At 43.8% G+C, this 15,649-nt stretch overlaps 1 protein-coding gene across 2 annotated transcripts in view; it reads left to right on the top strand.

The window, feature by feature from the left end:
* The window catches only part of IP6K1 (inositol hexakisphosphate kinase 1), a 314,598-nt gene that overhangs the window by 149,460 nt on the left and 149,489 nt on the right, over positions 1–15,649 (top strand). For both annotated transcript variants that reach the window (XM_069644190.1, XM_069644191.1), the window contains exon 4: positions 12,528–12,738. In XM_069644190.1, the coding sequence (XP_069500291.1) occupies positions 12,528–12,738 (211 nt within the window). The remainder of the gene's footprint in view (positions 1–12,527; positions 12,739–15,649) is intronic.

Here is a 15,649-nt window from a genome sequence, read left to right as displayed (position 1 = left end):
ACATCCTCCATACCCAAACCACCCTACCAAAAAGGACCACTAATTGCCCAGACACAGAGTTGGACGCCGCCAAAGAGAATTGGAACATGGAACAAACCAAATGGATCCACACCCTCATCCTCCTACAGTAGAAACCCGAACTAACACCACAGCCAACAGAATAAACATTGTGAGAAGAGAAAAATCCTTCTTTCTGATGCTTGTGAGTCTGCTGTGCATATAGTCCGACATCTAGTGGTAACCGCAGAGTATTGCATATTGTCTTTTGAGGATCAAAAGGGTACGTTGACATGGGTGTACCTGTAACACTAGCCCTAACGTGACGTGTAGTGTACCTGAAAACCCTCACGCGTCAAGGTCCCTCAGGTTGTTTTTTTTTTTTCTTTCACCCAGCCAGCTGGTCGCCTTATGCGAAGCTCTTACTTATTGCAAAATATATTAATCCCCACGACCTCCGGTTGTTTATTTATATTCGTCCCCTTATCGACGACTACTTCACCACTGCCAAAGACATCCTGGACTTCGACAGCTGGTGCTCCGGTCGACGCTGCCGGCCTATACAGTAAGGAGAGTGGAGTCCAGGGGTTTCCATTTCTTTGGGAATGTATTTCCCTTTTCCTTCTCTTTGCCCCTCTGGTGTTGCAGTCTCTTTAATACACCTTAGCTATGGACAGGACACCCTTTAAATTTTGCCCTTCTTGTAACGGCAAGTTCCCCTGGAAATACACGCACCATAGGTGCATAAGTGTCTCCCTCCAGATCACCACGAGGCATCCTGTCGGGCTTGCCAGCTCTTTCGTCCTAGACTATCAAAGATCGTTGAGTAAAACCTCTCGAGTCCATTTGCAAAGCAGCAACCTGGAGTTCTGTGCACACGTTTACAAAACACTATTGCCTAGACACTCACTCTAGGTCTGATTCTCAGGTGCGACAAGTAGTACCAAGACACCTTTTCACTACTGTTCCTTCTCGCATTCCAATCCAACTCCGGGTACTGCTCGCTATTCTTTGCACAGCTTGTGATTCTAAGCAGATTCACAAGCATCGGAAGACTTGCATTACTTACTGTAATGGCATTTCTGATGATTGTATCTGCTTGGATTCACATGCGCCCCCCCTTCCTCCCTGCTCGGATGGAAGGAACATGGACATCGTACTACTTCTTCTTTCTTCTGTACTCACTCACGATAGTCGTAAGGCTTCCTCACGGCAGAAAAAATGCAATCGGAGGGGCCTCGACACGTGAGGGATTTTGAGTACACTACACGTCACGTTGGGGATAGTGTTACAGGCACGCCCATGACGACGTCATCTTTCGGTCCACAAAAGACGAGATGCAATACCACTAGATGTCGATTATATGCACAGCATGTGAATCTAAGCAGATACAATCATTAGAAATGCTATTACGGTAAGTAATGCATCTCATTTTACACCTTCCCTGGCAACAATCACAACACTCCAACGCCAGCGACAGATCCGGACCCGCTGACCACCAACTGAAACCCTGCAAAAAAAGGAGAGGCACACAGAAGAGAAAGGTACGAAACCAAAGCCCTGACTCTGTACATCACAAGGGCACCACAGCCACCCCATCAAAACATAGAAGACAATGAAGCAGAAGAATTCAACAACCCAATCATCAACCTAACTGACCGCTTTAACGACGCAGCAGACTCCATAGATCAACAACCGGCCTACAACACAAACACCCCAACTAAACAAACACAAGACAAAACAAGGATCGAAAAACAAATTTAACCACCTCAAAAAAATCCATTGCAACCTAATCCACGTCAGATCAATGCCCAAGAATGCCAAAGAGAATTACGACGTCCTGTGCGACAGAGGCATCAACATCTTATTCATAACCAAAACATGGCTAGACGACAACTACAAAATGACACTCCATAACTGCGTCCCCGACATCTTCAAATGCTCACAAGCAAACCGACTGGCAATAGCATACAAAGAACACTTGAAAATTGAAAGTGAAGAACCGCTAATCAAACTGTGAATCCTTCGCCTGACAGCAAACCCAAAAACCTCAAATTCATCCTACTATGCAGACCACGGACATACGACTCAACCTTCGTGGACGCATTCACTGAAGCCACCACCAACCTAGCCATAGGCCAGGAAAACCCTGATAATCTGGTTTGACGAAGAATCGGCAAGCTCACAAAAACCACTAGTCAAACAACTGAAAACAATGAAACTGCATTAGCTAGTCAAAGGAGCAACTCAACAGCGGGACATACACCAGGTGCAATATTTTCCAACAAAAATCTCATCACCACAGTGCCATCAATACAGATCCTCTGGGGCGACCACCTCATCAACCCCTTCGTAATCACACTAGCCACATCAACAATCAAACGACCCGACAAACCTCCGACTATCATGGAAAGAAACTGGAGGACAATCAAAAATAGCAACCTCGTTGACCTTCTTGAAATAAACAACCAGCAACGCCTCCCGTTGAAGCTGCCCTTGACAGAAAAACAAAACTACTTTGCAAATGGATCTCCAGAACAATAGAAGAGTCTCCAAGGAAAAACCCATCGCGCAAAAGAGCAACAGCAAAATGGTTCACCCCTCTACTCAACACCATGAAAAGAAAAAATGGGAAGCTTGAGCTAGAATGGAGGAAAAATAACAACCTGCTGAAGAAACTACAACTGCAACAACAATACCACTCCTACAAAAAGGAAATCCATAAGGCGAAACTACAACAACAGAATCTCGAAAGCCGCCAACACCCAAAAAGAACTGTATGAAATCAAACAAAATGAGAAACTCGCCTGGATGCAACACACCAATCTCTTCACTGAAATTATGCAACAACCTTGCAGACCACTTTATAGACAAAAGCAGCACCATCCAACAGATCATACAATGCAGACCAAGTAACGACATGCGGAGGATCACCAGAACACACTCTGAAGCTTCCCACAAATATCAACAGAGACATTCGCCAAGCTGGTACGCAACAACAACAAAGATGGCTTCCCCATGGACCCTGCCCCCGATATACACATCAATCCTCACACAAGGTACATCAATGGAATACTACAGAAACCTTTTCAACCAATCACTCAACAGGGAAAGTACCAGAATCATTCAAATCAGCGTATATCAAGCTGCTCCTCAAGGACACAGCATGAAACGTAGGGAACCTCCCAACTACAGACCCATCTCAAACATTCCTTACCCAGCAAAACTGCTTGAATCATCTGTCTACGGAATAACACAAGAATTCGTAGAAGAACGTCTACTGCTGGATCAAGCTCAAGTAGGCTTCAGACCAATGAGAGGAACGGCAACGGCACTGCTCTCAATCCGGGACAATCGGAAGACCGTTGCAGATTGAGACAAAAACACAGCTCTAATACTACTAGATCTCTCTGCAGCATTTGACAGTCAACCATGATATTCTTATTGCGAGATTGGAAGAAATGGGAATCACAGACATAGCCCTACTATGGATCAAATCCTTCCTAACAAACAAACTGTATGGATAAAACCTTTCAAATCATCTCAGAGAACCCACCTGTGAAGAACCGCAAGCATCCTCTTCATCCCCATTGCTCTTCAACATATACCTGCCGACACTAATCCAGCTCATTAAAAAAAAAAGAAACACAGCCTCACAAGCTACAACTACGCTGATGACACAGATTGTCTACAAATTACAAGATACACAGGAAGGAAAGACAAAGCTGGAATACTGCCGACAAGAACTCTACAGCTGGATGAACACCAACGACCTCAAACTCAACCTGGGCAAAACAGAAATAATTATTGTATCCAAAATAGTGAAAATAATCACTACATCCCATGGCCGACAGAACTAGGAACAGCACCGACTCCATCAATAGTAAAAGAAACCCTGGGAGTCTTGATGGACAACAACTAACACTTGAGCCACAAGTAAATGCCATAATCAAGAAATGTTTCTTCCTCCAACAGGCAGTAAAAAGGATCCTACTATTCCTCTTTCACCCACAAAACACTCACCATCATCGCACTAATGTCCAGATTAGACTACGCCAACAGCCTATACCTAGGAATGCCAGAACGACTACTAAAGAAACTTCAGCGCATCCAAAACGCTGCGGCCACGTAGAAAACACTTTACCCCAGCACTAGAAATGCTACACTGGCTACCAATAAAACAGCAAATAAAGTTCAAAACAATGTGCATAACGCACAGAACAATCCACGGCCAAGGAGCAGAGTTCCAAAAAGAGAAAATAACCGTCTACCAGCCAATAAGAGCACGGAGATCAAGCAACGACATTCCTTTGGAACCAAAACCATACAATAAACGAAAACTCGGAGGATCAACATTCTCTCACCTGGCAGCAATAACGTGGAACGGGCTACCAAAAAACATACACAACACAAGATCATTAGGAATTCGGGAAACTACTCAAATCTTGGCTCTTTGCCACCAGAAACAAAGGGAAATTACTAGGAAGTATACACCCGATCGGGGAAACAATAATCCAAATGGCTAGCCCATAACCCTGACTTAATCTTCCCTAACCAAGGGTCAGTGGGAGGACACCCCAAGAACCCATGCCCACATACAGCCAGTCCGCAGAGGAAACCTAGATGGGTAAGAACCCCCAAGGATCATGCAGGGACTGACCAGAACCTCAGACAGGTAGACATACCACTAGAGTAACACAGAGGAAAGCTGTGACTCCTTGACCTGTCTGCCAATTAGGCGGATGGACTGCAGTATCTGGCACACAAGATGGCCATGGATGTCGAGCGCAGAGACGGAGGTAAGAAAAACGAGCAAACGTAACTCTGCCTCAACTTTCCTCATAGACGTCCCATACACAAACTCGCAACCACATCTCTGCACAGCAATCCGCATTCACTTCACTTCACACTGCAACAACAGACCAACATCACACCCCGGCACAACAGCACATGGAAAGCCATACTGACCAGAAAACCGCACTCTAGCTCAGGGAAAACTGAAGCTGCCAACATGACATCACAATTCTCATTTTCCTTTTCCCACTACACCCTACTAACCACCTGTTAGGACAGTTTTTCTGAAGTCCAACTAAGGGCTTAGTAAAACTATTCAACTGAGGCAGTACAAGACTCCACTCTTTGTTGAAGGCTGTACCTCCTGAGTTCATGGTAGCATAAAAAGCAGCCAGCCTTCTCTTAGGAGGGCGAGCAGACTGTAAAATCGGTACAAATGAAATTGCAATAAAAATGGTCCAAAGACACACTATGTATTGTAAAATAAATTGTTTATTTAAATACAAGTAGACCTAGATAAATCTTGAGGGGAAATAAGAACTATCACATTATATGTCTGAGCCTTGTGGAATCGGCATAGATGCTATACATAGGCTGACATCTAGTGGTAGCTGCCCAGTATTACAGTTGTTGTTTTCGAAAAGGGACGTCGACAGGGCGTGCCAGTAATACTATCCCTAGTGTGACGTCCTCTGTACCCATGGTCTTTCACACGTCGAGGTCCCTCAGATTGATTTTTTCCACCCTCATAGACGGACCCTCATTACGATTTCAGCTAACACCATTGATTATATGTCAATTAGAGTTAGTTACTCTTTCGATCCTTTTGCTCAGACTACCGACAACATCTTCGGCGATGAAAAGGACAAATGTGGGACAAAGACCTTGATTCAACGGACCCCTTCGGCCATCGAAGGCTGCACTGGGCCTCGGCCCAGACAGTACAGAGAGTGATGGGTGGACATTTCTTAGGGATCTAAGAGAATGCCTTTTCCCACTTTACCCTCTCCATTCTCGCCTGGCTGCCGTTCCTTTTAACAATGGCAAAAGCTCCATTTACATTCTGCCCAAGTTGTAATAAAAAGATCCCCTGGGTAGACAAGCACCGGGTGTGCAACCACTTAAGGACCGAAAAAAGCAAGCAATGGGCCCATCACGCCATGCAGGCCGAGGCCACCATGGATGTGGTCGGTGCCTCCAGCGACAGCAGCATTGCCGTCTTTTCAGACAATGAAGGCAAAGGCAAACTGATTGATTCCCAAGTGCTAGCCCCGACCCCAATAGACAGGCCAGTGGCTCTGTTACGGGGACGGCACCCGGCGGCAGCAGCACTCGCACTACAGCCTGCACTAAGCACAGACCCAAAGGCCGAGGCTCGACTGCGCTGTCGTCCGCATGCCCGCACACGGCGTTGAGGGGGCGTTCCACCAGTTCCCTGTCCTCTGGGCACTTGAGGTCTCGATCGCCACATGACAGGCCCCCAAAGTCAAGAGACGACGCAGACGCTGTGTCTAAACCATCAACAAACCGCTGAACGTTGGAAGACGCAGCTTCGTCCCTCACTATAGCTGAAGTTCGACAATCTACCCAAATGTCGAAACCGGCCAAAACCACCAAAAGCTCAAGAATAGCCCATTTGGTACAAAAGCATGTCCCTGAAAGCTTACTTAAGGCCAAAAAATCAACATTCCTTAAAAAGCCATCACTCACAAGGAGAGGACTAGTACATCCCACAGGGAAAAACACTCTGGTCCCCAGGGAGAGGATACCATAACAGAAGCCTTAAAGAACAAGGGGCAGCCTACACCTCAGAACTCGGTGTCCATACCAAGTTCCTCTCAGTGGACCTCTGAGGACATTGACGGGGTTATGATGAAAATTACATTCATGGCAGGTTTCTTTTTTTAAAAAACCACATGCTGTACAATATTTCAGGCTATCGGTGCCTCTCCAACTCTGCACTGGCCTAACTTTCGCAAAGACTCTCCCTCCCCACTCACGCAAGGCCCACTTGCTCCTGCAACAGCCTCAAGCTCTCCGTGCCCAGATTTAAAAAAAAACAGAGTAGGTGGCTCCAGCTTCCCTGTCGAAGCTGCCCAGGTCTGGAAATCCCTACCGCCTGCACTCAGCTCAGAACCATCCTGCAAGTCCTAGAGAAAGAACCTTAAGACCATGCGATCTACCTCTACCATGCTGTCTTGATATGCAGCCTACTGTTTATGTACTGCTTTGTCGATACTGTTCACTCATGTAACCAGCGCCCAGATGCCTACGAGCATTGCGTTTGAACATGTCCAGACTTTTTACAGGGAATTGAAGCATTCAGCTTCACTCCCCTGGCCTTTTACTAATTTTCGTTATGGGAAAACTAATCAGTCCTTCAGACTATCGGTACTGGGAATCTGTTTCCCTTTTGACTTTTACGCTTTTGTAACTTTTTAGCATTGCACACTGCATCTTACAATTTGATATCACCCTAGTCTTTTACCATTTGGATTTTTGGTTATTTGTATATGTGCCTAAAGACAAGCTAAACTGGTCATTGTTAGGGGGATTAATCATTTTTGTGCTTCATCCCCTCTCCTAGTGAGACCCACAGCACCTTTTGGTGGACTTCTTTAAACCCTGAATGAGTGGAGCCTTTCTCCACTCATTCATTTTTGTGGGCTCTCTTTTGGAACTCTGTTCTTTGTATTCTACCTGTAGTATGGAGTCTATCTGCTCCATAGCACTTAAAGGCATCTGCATTTTTGGTATCCAGGGATGTTACCGAAATGATAACGAATGAATTATTACCAAAATAAATAGCGATAAATATAAAGAGGGCGGGGGGTTCAGGGGAGTAACAACCATGGCGAAACAGCAGGTTTGGGGGCACCCAATATAAACAAAAATCAATATTACATTTTTTTTCAGTAATAATTAATTTGTTAGAAATCATTTCGATAAGATCACATGGAAACCTATTTTTCTATTGCAACACACAGCTACTTATGGGCAGTGTTGCTTGGGACTCTTAGGGTCCCCCTGTAAGATTCTTTGTCTATATCCTCAAGTAACTACAGTTACCAGGACCACTGCTGTCCTGACCCCATTGTCTGTGCGACAGAGTAACTCAGAACAGGGCTCCTCCTTCCCTTTTACAGGTGGGAGCAACCAGTCCCAAGAAACCATTTGAATTGAGCCATCTCTGTGCCTAGGAATTTCCAGAGATGCAGAACCCCAGTACCAGGAGACCTGCTGCCCATTTCAAGTGCATCATCCTGGAAAGGCTGAATCTGTCCAAGTCTTAGCTGATCCCTCAAGGACACTCAAGAGATCCGATCCAGCTTGCCCAGACCCCCCCCCCCTCATCGGAGCATGGGACTGGAGGAAGCAAAGATTGACCAGGCGGTCTTTATCCTTTGTTGGTGCTGCAGAAAAAGTTCCAAAACCGCAGCGTGAACCAAGAAGTTTCTGACAGTCGTGCTGCAGGTGCTCCCTCGAAACTGCTGCTGAGAGACCCCGTCCATTGTCCTGCCTTCAGTCATCGGACCAAGGAATCCGGAAGTCGTGGTCCAGAGCTGCAACATCACGGAGCATCCAGCACAAACATTTTCTTCTAACCTAAGGTACTGTGGGGGGGGAAAAGGTATTGCTTACCTGAATCCAGAAAGTCGCTCCAGAGCATTGGAGTGCGCATAGAGGTATCCAGGGCAACCCCCACTTATCTCTGATTCAAGCCGCTACTTGTGTCTCGTCATAGAGTCCTCGTTAGGGTCTCCATTGTTGGTTATTAACTTACTGCTTCTAAAAGACCGGAGAATTGAAAAAAATTCACAGGAACTCTTCGTATTCTGCTGCTTGTCAAGACTGAGCCCTCTCTGCACTGCCTTTAGCTAGGGGTGCGTTTTTGAACTTAAAAGACTTGCTGTACGAAGAAACCCACTCTAGAACCTTGAACCAAACTAGTGTTCCACTAACCCTTTTCCTTCCTTTAAGTTAATTTCTTATATGTTTGCAGAGTAAATGTCTTACCGTAAATCACCTAAGAACTAAATGTGCGTGTATCTACCGATAATACTTTAGCATTGTCTTTTCCCTTTCTGTTGGGATCTACAAACCACTGGGATAGCTTACTAAAGTCTTACTATCCTACTATCAGTAGGAAAACTCCCTCAACAGTCATGCATGCACACCTTCACACACACACCTTCACACGCGCACACCTTCTCTCTCTCCCTCACACGCACACACCTTCATAGTTGAAAGTAAAATCTACATAATTGTAAATCGACATGTAAGGACAGATCAGTCCCCTTTCAAAAGTGAAACATAGGTACATTTATTCAACTAATTGTTCTTTGGACAAAAATTCAAGCATATAAAAAATAAATTCAACAAAAAACATACAAATACAGAAGAAAGCTTGTTTTAGCGTCAAAACTCACAAGTCCGCTCAGGTCGGAGGCGCAATTGAACGATGGCGCTGATCTGCCTAGTAATCAAGGACCAGGTAGGCCAACTAGTGTACTAATAGTAACATATATTGTATAGAGCATTTGAATGTATACATCTGAGACCAGGATGTAGTTCTCTAATACAGGGTTATCAATTAGAATATTCACAGTAGTAATACAGGTTCCTAAAGCATAATGTATCCTTGGATGTTTTACTCGACCAAAGAGCTAAAGTAAATATAGAGTGAACAAGACTCCAGTAGTATACACACTATTTTCACAACCAAATCTAATAAACCGCCTTCCTCAGGGCATCTCCGGACTCCTAGACGAGATATAACAAGACAAACAAAGCCTTTGTCCACATGACGCACAAGTATGCATATTGTATCAAAAAAATACTGATCATTTATGATGTAAATAGGACCGCAACATCATTACTGCCATAGTCTGTATCTCCATTGACGTTCTTCTAAAGACAAAGAATTATTTTATAGATTGTAATGGAAGCAAATGTTTGAATTCATTTTATGAAGCTTAATTGAATTCCGATACAGTAGCCTCGGCTGACACCATTGTGCATCATCCATGTGAAAACTGATAAAAGAATTTCCAAGAATACAAAGATTGAAAAAGCATCTGCGTGCCTGAGAAAAGAACCCCCGCACTAGTGAGCCAACTTCAAAAAGTACCATTCACTAAGTATAGTTACTGCTGTGTGTAATCACCAAAATGCATAGAAGCCCTCCAAGACATGTAGAAACCCATCAATCGCAAATAAAAAAACATCAAGAGGAATGACCGCAAAAGTCAGACATACCAGCAAGAAAGTCTACTTTGATTACATGTCGGATATAATCAATGTTTAAAACTGGATGAAATCTGAAAAACCAAATGCACAGACACAAAATGTGTTGCAGTTCATCTCATAGAATTTGCAACCCAAAAGCTTATTGACTGCAAACATCCCACGTTACTCACCATATGTTTTTGGGCAGCAAGTGGTCTAATGGACAAATGCTGCAAACACCACTTGGAAGCTGAAAGATTTCCGAATGAATTAGCAAGCCCAGCAATCCGTAAAGACAAGCTGGTGGAAGCAAACATATTTTTACAATTTTTGTTATCTTTAGCGTGCACATTTGTGTTTACAGCGTTTGGCTACTAAACGTGGCTGGTATCCTAAAATTGCCACTCCACGAGATTTCCTCTTGTTTGGCCGTCTTCCTGCCTTGCCAAGTTAGGAAATCCCATATAAGGTCATGCACTTGCCCAGGATAGCTGTTGCTTTCGCTGGCTAGTGATGTCTTTGTGGGATCATGGCTCAGGAAGGGGGTGGTACTGCCCCACTACACATCTGTGGTGCCAGTGAGACTAGGTGTGGGGAATGAGTGAAACCAATATGTGTCCCTGATTCGACATCTGCTGCCTTTTTGAATGGTGCAGATCCTTACCATTGGTGGCCTTAGACTTGCTTCCAGGCTGTATTTCGGATATGAAGAATCCTGATCAGATATTTCTTCAGATGTGTTGGAGCCAAGAATCCTGTGTAGAAAAACAGCCAACTGAAGATCCGAAGAAGAGGCCCAGCATCCCCTCCTGCATCTGGCCGGGCATATTTCTTGTGACTTCGTTCCACCTTACTGCATCACTTACCTTATTTTATTGATTGAAGTCATTGAATGTGTTTTAAGAACCTATGGTGACTCTATATATGTTTATTTTTGAGTGTTGGGTGAACTGATCACCTGCTTGTTTCATTTTTTAGTTTGTGCTTTGAGCCTAGAATAAATATAGTATTTTTGTACAAATGTAATTGTATGCTTCAATGTGTGGACTCATTGTCGACCCCTGACCTCACTCGCTCTCCTGAGAATATTTGTGACTGCTCTCCATTGCTACCTTGATTGGTTTTTGGCTAACCTCTCGCAGTTTCCCCCACTATAACTAAGGTGGCCTCCTAAAATCTGTCCACCAGGCAAAATTCCAAAGATCCATCTGAACACAATGCATTAAGTCTAGATCGCCAGAGATGAAATTACACAGGAAACGAGATTTAAAAGGGAATTTTCAACAGTGTATGTGGTGGAGAGAGATTTGGTTATAGTGAAGGGGTCCAAAATATATGCTCTTTGCCTTTTTAATCCAAAAAAGTCAAGACCCTAATAAGTCAAGAATGGCTTAGATCCGGCCGAGCTTCCTAAAAAATGTCAATGAGCCACACAGATCTATCCCCGGCCTACAAGACCACTTCAGTTAAGGTTGCTGTGGATGTGCCTACCTGCACTACTCTTCCACGGAGTTCTTAAATAACGTGATAAAAAGTACCAGTCCTTTTACTATTCCTTTCTGCAATATCCCCTCCCTTCCTTAGCCCAGAGAACTAAGAGGCAGCGCATTATACTTTTTTTGCCTCCAACCTAACTCCTCGTCAGGCGTATTAACCGAGACATTGTTTAGCCTAGGATTCCAAATCAAGCCTCCTTAAATAAATAAATGAAAAGCCCCAAAATGAGGGGCTCCCCTGAGTACAGGATCATAAGATTATATAAAAAGGATACTTTGAGAGGGGAAAAAAAAGAGTGCTGGGATGGCTGCTATCAGCTACACCTTTGGTCAGCCCAACTAACGCTCTGTATGGTTCTGTGTTCTAAAACTGCTTTTTGGACCCAGAAATTTCGACTAATGGCTGGACACACTCATTTGAACCTATTCAGAGGTTCATGTATTTTGGCAAGTAGGCAGAACATCTACACAATTTATTTTGAGGGGTTGGGGTCGGGTGGGGGTAAGCGCGGTTTAGAGGCCAGTACCAGACTGTCTAAAGTACCTTCTCAGGACTTCTGTGCTGGATGCATCACACAGAACGTAGGTTTTCAAATGTTGCCATCCCCAATCTGTGGTCTTTCTGAACCTGGGACATTTAGATGGGAGATTAAAGAAAATGTTGAACCTCTGGAGCAGAGAAATCTCAATTTTACAAGTGTCTCTAAAATGAATCGTGACAAACTTACTTTGATCATTCGTGTTCCTAATTCATTGTGTGCACATTTGACAAGCTGAGAATTCCATACATAAATCTATGCATACTACAACCATGATAGAATAAAAGTGTTTTTATTCCTTATTTTTAGGATTAGAGCATCTAAAATAACATGGCAGCTAATTAAGTACTATTCAATGTGCACAATAACAGGGTATGACTGATCAGCTGTAAAACAATGGTAGACTGTCTACCTTCCCGTGGTGTTCCTATTCGTTGTGCTAACATCCACATCCTTTACTGTTTTCTGTCAGGTGTGGTGTCCGTGTGCTTTGAGGGAGACGATGATGGTTACATTAACCTAGTAGCCTACCCCTATGTTGAAAGTGAAACTGCTGAGCAGGAAGTTACACCAGAGAGGGACCAACCAAGACGCAAACATTCAAGGCGGAGTTTTCACCGATCAGGTAGTTCCACTGAGCACAAGGATGAGAAAGTGGGAATATCGGTGGAAAACTCAGAGAGGTAAGGATGATTAACTTTGACTGTAAAGTGTCGGAAAGTTGAATTTGCTTATGCACTGCAATAAATTAGTGAATTCCTCAGTGGGGTTAGCTATATTGTCATGAGCTTGGGGAGTGGGTGAGGGAGGGCAAGAGACCAGAACCATTTCAGCAATTTATAACATACAAAGTGGTTGAAGGAACTGGGCCAGCAAGTCTGTAGGAGTGAATCTGAATACAGGGATGTGGGGGAAAAGAATTAAGGTCAAGAAATAATCGGGTGTTCGCTGAAACAGACATATGGATTGGAAGGGAAGACCACCAGGCTATTGCATGAGTAGCTGGCAGGATGCTAGAAAAATATTTTTTTTTTTGTCTTTTTTTTTAAATTTTAGTTTCCACGTCTAGCGGAACATGTTGCAAAAGATGCAGACCTTATAAATGGAAACTGTGAAGGCATCATGAAGCAAGACACATACAACAGATTCAAAGTTCAAACAGAAATGGTTTATTAACTCAAATGTCAGGATGGTTGAAGGCCTAACTTGCCCTATTCTAAGGTGGGATTTCCCTACCTAAAGAAACTAAGGAAAGTCTGAGTTAGGAAGTGCAACTTAAAAGTCTGTCTGTATCCAAAACCTACACTTGGCCCTCAGAACTAAAGCTAAATAATGTGTAGGGATGTCAATAACAAAAGAAAGTGTTCCAAATAAAGTGCTGAGCTTCTTCCATCTCCTAGCTTACTTTTCAGCTCCTCTTGCCCAAGTTAAAGCCAGCGCAGTTCCAAAAAGGGACTTGATGTTCCCGTCCTCAGAATAGCACCAAAGTTCATAAAGTGTCAAGTTTCCCTCCCCCCCACCTTGGTCTCAGTCTCTTAATATTCAAAAACCGTTCCAGATCAACATTTTATTTCTGGTTTCATAACAGTTCATTCAGATTTCTTTCTCTTGTTTTCACTTCAGCAACCTCTTTGGCTTTCATAAACCAGGTTTCACCGGTCTAGGCGCAGTTGTCGGACTACAAGGTCCATCCATCACGGGTCCCGCAACCAGGAACCCTAGGCTCTCTAGCTCACACCAGGTTTGACTGTATCTTTACCTTTGTGATAGTTCACTCACTTGGCTTTTCCTGGTCAGCCTCTTGACTTTACCACAACCTGTTTTCACATACAATTCAGTTTGTGGTGTTCTTGTTCCTTCACCCCATCGCTTTCATACTTTCTCACAATATTCCATACTTGCTTTCCACTGTATTTCATACGGTTTGTGCTTTGCCGTCCATATGCGGTATGTCTTTCACACAAACTTAATCTGTTCATAGTGGAAGGAAGGCATGGCATCAAACAGTGAAGACAGACACAAGTGATCACAATTCAGGGGTGTTTATTGAACTTCAATGGGTTGGTTGAACGCCTATCTAAACCTAAATCTGAGGATGGAAGCAAGCTACAACTATCTTTATAATAACGCAGTCCTAGTCGAGTCTGTCAAAATAAAAGGGCCTATACTAATAAACCTATTGCAATCCTTACTTCTAAATACAAATACTGCCGTTCAAATTCAACTCCCAGATGTTTATATTGGGTAGTATATTCAATCCTTGCTCCCTTTTATAGTTGGCCTAAGGCGAGCAACCTTCCCTGCTGTAAATAATGGGAGCCGAGTTTTACTACTTTTGATATTCAGCGAGTTGGCTTCAGCGTAATCCAAAAGAACGCCCACGAGCGTGTGATAACGGATCACAAGGCTGGTATAGGCCAGAACTGAGCAGTGATGGGAATCCATCTTCAGTGGGCAACCCTTAACCGCAGGTGGACAAAAGGGCAAATTAGCAAGATACAGATTAAAGTGTAAGGGGGCCAAGACACACCTCTTGTTTTACCCCACAAACTGATGTTCAGTGCTTCCCTCCTTTTGCATCCATTTCTGCAGCTCCTTACCCCCTTTCTTAACACAGGAATCAGAATCCTAGTTTGCCAAGAGGAAGGAATTCTTCCTGTTCTCAGGATCTCATCATATAAAATCGTTAACACTGACGCCTGCAATTCAGGTTCCTGCTTAAGAAAGACATTAGCTAGACCATTTGGACCCAGAACTCTAGAGCCTTTTAATCTGCCAATTCTATTTCTAAGGTCTTCTCGAGTGATGATAGTAGGGTCAGGTGAATATGCATTAAAGGTCACTTCGTCATAGTCGCTTGTGCTTAAGGAGTGCAGTCCCAGGAATTCCTTCCATTGGATCTCACTATTGGGGTGCAATGATTTCAGATCCTTACGACCTTTAGCCTCGCCTAACAGAGCCCAAATACTCCTTGCATTACCACTATCTGGCACGCCTATCATTCTCTGCCATATAGCGCCCTTACTGGAGGAATGCCACAAACAAATCCAATTTCTATATGAATAACAGCTTTCATTTTCCTAAGCTCTTCAGTAGAGCAAGCGTTTTTGGCTTTTATTTTATGTAACTCACTGCGCATCTTGTGTTTCCTGTCTCAGATCACTTTATCATAAACTACAGAAGCCTTGTCCTCTCTGCCACTGATGTATGTATTGAGAATGGTGTTTTTCGCACTAAAGACAGAAAACCAGGCTTCGATTTCCTCCATATCCATAGCAACGAAAGCATGAGAAAAGAGGGGACCAGTGCCCTTCATAAATTACTTCGCTCCAAAACTGTTACCAGAAGTCCCTTTAACCCGATTGCCAGAGTGCTTAGCTTCCACTCCCTCAATACACTTTATAGGATTGGGAGGGCCCTGAGAGATCCTTTTCAAAGCAATGGACACTCCAATCGTTGGTTAACACACATGTTAGAAATACTGGGAAGCACCACATGATTATCCAAAAAATACTGTTTTCCTATTGCCCATCTTCCCCCGGCTGATCTCCCTGTGGTCGCCCATTGAGCATAATTAAATCCAAGCTCTCTATA

Source organism: Ambystoma mexicanum, chromosome 2p (genome assembly GCF_040938575.1).
Source record: "Ambystoma mexicanum isolate Mex_15411 chromosome 2p, UKY_AmexF1_1, whole genome shotgun sequence".
NCBI lineage: Eukaryota > Metazoa > Chordata > Amphibia > Caudata > Ambystomatidae > Ambystoma > Ambystoma mexicanum.
The sequence above is the reverse complement of the archived record's forward strand: the minus strand, read 5'-3'. Positions and strand labels throughout refer to the sequence as shown.